General features: G+C 29.5%; 1 protein-coding gene across 1 annotated transcript in view; it reads left to right on the top strand.

Annotated features, from left to right (window-relative positions):
• The window catches only part of LOC111640283 (ruvB-like 2), a 57,007-nt gene that overhangs the window by 34,016 nt on the left and 18,128 nt on the right, over nucleotides 1-4,863 (top strand). Inside the window, exon 8 of the mRNA XM_023386287.1 lies at nucleotides 3,730-3,947. Within this exon, the coding sequence (XP_023242055.1) occupies nucleotides 3,730-3,947 (218 nt within the window). The remainder of the gene's footprint in view (nucleotides 1-3,729; nucleotides 3,948-4,863) is intronic.

Below are 4,863 nucleotides of genomic sequence, written 5' to 3'. Positions count from 1 at the left end.
TTACCAGACAATTCAACAATTGATTCGAAAGTGTACTGCCATCGAGTAAACAAATTGAGTAATATCATCAAACAGAAAAGGCAGCCAGAATTGATCAGCAAAACAGGTGTAGTGTTTTACCACGATAATGTCAAATTTCACACAAGTTTGGTAATTGGTCAGAAACTGTTATTACTTAGATGGGACGTGCTATCACACCAACCATATTCCCCAGATTGAGCACACTCAGATTATTACTTGTTCTGGTCTATACAAATTTTTAACTAAGACATTTACTTGAAATGACAATGTCAAAAATCACTTGGATCAGTTTTTTGTAAGCAACGATCAAAACTTTTATAAATGTGAAATCATGCTACTATCAGAAACGATGACAACAGATATTTGACCAAAATGGTTGATATATAATTCAATAAAATATTTATTTATTATAAAAATATTGTTTTTTTCCACAGAAAAAAAAATAATTTACTTTCTGAACAACCCAACATAATAGTATAGAAAATTGCCATGTTGAAAATATTATTGCCAAATTGTCAGCTGGCTTAAAATATTGCCAAATTGGGTGATAAATTACCAGTGGTGATGGCTTTATAGCACCCCTACCAAGTTGGTGCACTATAGAAGTGATAATAGTCATGTGTCACATGGCCATCAGTGGCAAATCATGTTCAGAGAGGATGCTCTGCCTACTATGGGTTAGTTTTACAGCATGGTATGTCCATCATCATGTTCAAATTCCTGCCATACCAAAATAATATAAAGGATTCATATTAACAAAAATAAAATATCAGTATATTGGTTTATAAAACAAACCAATTCTGATATGTCAAGAATGTTCTGATAAGCCGATTATCTGTATCAGATTGGTATCAGTTACATCTCTCAATAATAATATACTTTAATAAAAACTGCCCATTTATAATTGCTATAACAATGTAAGAGCTTTATGAAGATAAATTGAAATGCTTTATGTAAACACTTTATTTAACACTTAATTATGCTGTCATTTGGGGAAGAATTTTTGTTTGTAATATTGAAATTTACATTGTTAAGAATTCTAAATTCATTTACTTAATTAATTTTGATAAAGTCTATTCACACATATCAATGACATATCAGCAAGTGACATCTGGATCTATCAGTGATACTTATATACAGATATGCAGTTTGATCAGTGTCATGTCAGTGATATTCAAGATGGCAAAATTCACACAGAATTAGCAATAATTGCCATAATTTTGAATGAAGAGGAAATGTAATAGAAAGAAAGCCAGAAAAAATACAATATATAGTAGATTCTGCTTAATTGGGACAATTATTTTTTTGGCAGATTTACTTACACTACACCTTTCTCATGCTTTCAGCAATAAATATTTATTATCACAAATGTTTTCAGCCTCTTTTAGTGGCCTGCTTCAGATTACAAGTGTTGCTTATTGAACATTGGTTGAGACTTTTTAATTTTAAAATAAGATAATATTTGTGCAAAATGCAGAGAACAAAAACAAATCAATATATTTAATGTAAATTTGCACAACTTATTTGACAGTGATGACAGTAATTGAATAACAAACTGTAGACAATATGCCTCTAGTTTATGTTAGTTATCACAGGTTGCACTGTATAGTGGGTTTGAAGTAAAAATATTGATATGTATTCTACAGATATTCTTTTCAAGACCTAAAATAAATTAGATTGGAAGGGAATGCAATTTTGGTATCTGTTTGATTTTGTTCATTTACCCAAGGCTGTTTGTACTCTACAGACAGTTCTTTGAAGAAACTGTGGCAAGCAGTTAAGTAAGCTAACTGATGGCATAATCTGTTTCCTATGTAATGCTTTGTACCATTGGTTTGCTTAATTAGCAATTTTCCAGTGAAAGACAATCAGTCACCAAGCTAGCTGTTGAAAAATTGAAAATGGTATATGCTAGTTACTATTTAACTTTCTAATACACTGGGTTGAATACAAATCTTCTTACTTGTAACCAATTAACCAGAGCAACATTTGTTTTTTGTTACTTTCAAACTTTCAAATTTCTTTTGTAAGAAATTTGAAAGTTTAAGAAGCAGCTTGCAACAGTTTTGAGTGAATGCCTGAAGAAGAACCCAGAAGGGGGCGTCGAAAACGTTTGCATTTTAAAAACGAATGTTGCTCTGGTTAATTGGTTACAAGTAAGAAGATTTATATGCTAGTTATTATTTTTTGGGCTATATGAACTTGTATTTAGCAGTATATAAGGCTAATAAAATGTGTGTGTTTGTTTTTCATTATTTAAAAATTTGAATATAACTATACTATGTCTTGTTATGGGCAAGTGGCAGTGTTCTCTCCTTGTGCTTGCTCATCTTTGTTACTGGTGTTTTTCAAAAATTGTAATAAAAATAAACATTTGGTCTTTAATTAATTTATTTTATAATAATCTCTTTATTTATGTATAAAATAAAGACATTANAACGTATTTTTTTTTTTTTTTTTTTTTTAGAATACTACTGAAAAGGCTTATTGGGATAATGTTCACATAATTGGGCCAAATAACCCATTTTCCAATGTGGCCTTAATTAAGCAGAGTCTCTGTATAAAAAATATATTAACAAGGTTATCATAAATACTTTCATATAAAATATAAAAAATAAACACATACAAAAGTAGGCAACTATACAAAACAAAATCAGTGAAAAATTTGAGATATTCATTGGTATAAGATTTAAAATACAGTGGGTGATCGGTTAACAAACATAATCTGTTCCAAGACTTTGTTTGCTATCCAAATTGTTCGTTAACCGATTATCGATTTACCATTGGTTTTTATGGGAATTTAATTAATTCGTTCTGGAGACTCCAAAAAATAAAAAATATATACTTTCTTACTACATTTATTCATATGTAATAATAAAAATACATATATACACGGTCTTGCATTTTTATTTGTCATGTTTTTTTCATTTGTGGGGGTTAAAGAATCTGTCCAATGTCGATTGCTTTTCTGTCTTCTTCATGATTTTTCAGAAGTAATTAATTGCATTGTAATTATAGAGATCCCTAAGCCTATTAATCTCAACCTGGTTTGGATGCCATTTTAAGACCGTTGTTCTGACATCCTCCCACTTCTTAAAAAGATCTTTAATAGCAGATATAGGCATAAATTTGTTTTTTCAGAAGAAAACGTAAAAGAATTGTTTCTATCAGAAATATAAAAGGCTGGAATTACAAGGGAGAGTTTCAAAGTTTGGGGAATACTATCCGATCAGTATATACTGGGTTGAACGTCGATGTCAACGTCTCCTGCACTCCAAAAAGTTTTGAATTGTTGCCTGAAGACAAAGGAAGACCAATCAGTATTCATTATTTTACGTTGCTTCTTCTTGTGTTTGTTCAGTGAAGTGTTCGTTATCCAATCTGTTCGTTAACTGATCACCCACTGTATTTTAAATCATGATACAGATACTGATTGGACATTGATGGCTAAAATATGCTGGACATGTGTGAATACTTAAAGCAATCTTTTTCCTACACCAATACTGATGACATTTCATGGAACTGAGTGAACACCTCACTGATATATGTGAATAGAGCTTAAACCTAATACTTAAATTTAGTGAATTAATAATAAATTTTTAATTTTTTGTTTTTGGTTTTTTCTTGTTTTTCCTGTTCTTATTCTATATATAATAATAATAATAATAATAATAATAATAATAAATTAGAAATTTTAACTATTTTTAGAGATATAATTACTATTGACAAAGCTACTGGAAAAATTACTAAACTAGGGAGGTCTTTTACACGAGCTCGAGATTATGATGCCATGGGTCCTCAGACAAAATTTGTTCAGTGCCCAGAAGGTGAATTGCAAAAACGTAAAGAAGTAGTGCATACAGTGACGTTACATGAAATTGATGTAATCAACAGTCGAACGCAGGGATTTTTAGCATTATTTTCAGGTAATGTTTCTTATGTAGGTTTAATTCATACATCTTTCTGTATCTGAAGATAAAGACAATGTAAGAATAAATCTGAAAATACTGTTATATTGCTATTACTTGGTTCTTTTGAGTTTTTGATGTTTTTATGTTGGGGAGGTCTCTTTCTAATAGCTTGCTGCTTTACCTGCATTAATTATAAAATGAATCAAATAAAACAAATATAAGTAATTGGCTAAATCAGTTGTTTTTCACAGATATCAAAAAATATATTTCAGTAAATAATTGTGATAAAAAATGGCAACTTTATTGTTTTAGCTATATAAAACAAGACCAAAATTTAGGAAAAGTTTTTTAGCAAATGTTGTATTTCATTAATTTTTAGAATGTCTACAATATGAATAGAGTTATTCACAAAGTTGCTAATCAGCTATAAAGTTGCTTTCAAATTTTATAAATATGTTTTTGTAAGTAATAAATCATATTTATGTTTAAAACTGTAATAGCTTCTTTTTTCATTTCTTCTTTTTGCACAAAGAAGAAAGTTCTAATTTTCATTTGAAGTACAGTAGAACCTCGATTATCCGGACTAATTCGGGATGAAGGTAGTCCGAATAAGGAAAAATCCGGATAATCGAAATAAATACTTTAATTTGTCTTTTAATGATAATACAACACGTTTTCTTTTCGATGACATATTGGTAATATTAAAAGTAAATACTGTATTTAAATCGTGATCAAATTTTCAAGAAACAAATGTTCGTATTGAATTTGGACTACTACTGACCAACGCTAACAGACTACCTATTGTTTAAAAGGCCCTCTGGTGGCGCAAGAAGACGGATTTTATAAAATAAAAAGCAGTTGAAACTGCATTTTTATGAATAAAAATTTGACAAACTATTTATCGTTTTATGACGAGTAAAATTTTTTCGTC

This window comes from Centruroides sculpturatus, unplaced genomic scaffold (genome assembly GCF_000671375.1).
Source record: "Centruroides sculpturatus isolate CEXI.00-Female unplaced genomic scaffold, Cexi_2.0 scaffold730, whole genome shotgun sequence".
Classification (NCBI taxonomy): Eukaryota; Metazoa; Arthropoda; class Arachnida; order Scorpiones; family Buthidae; genus Centruroides; species Centruroides sculpturatus.
This window is presented reverse-complemented; position numbering and strand designations above follow the sequence as displayed.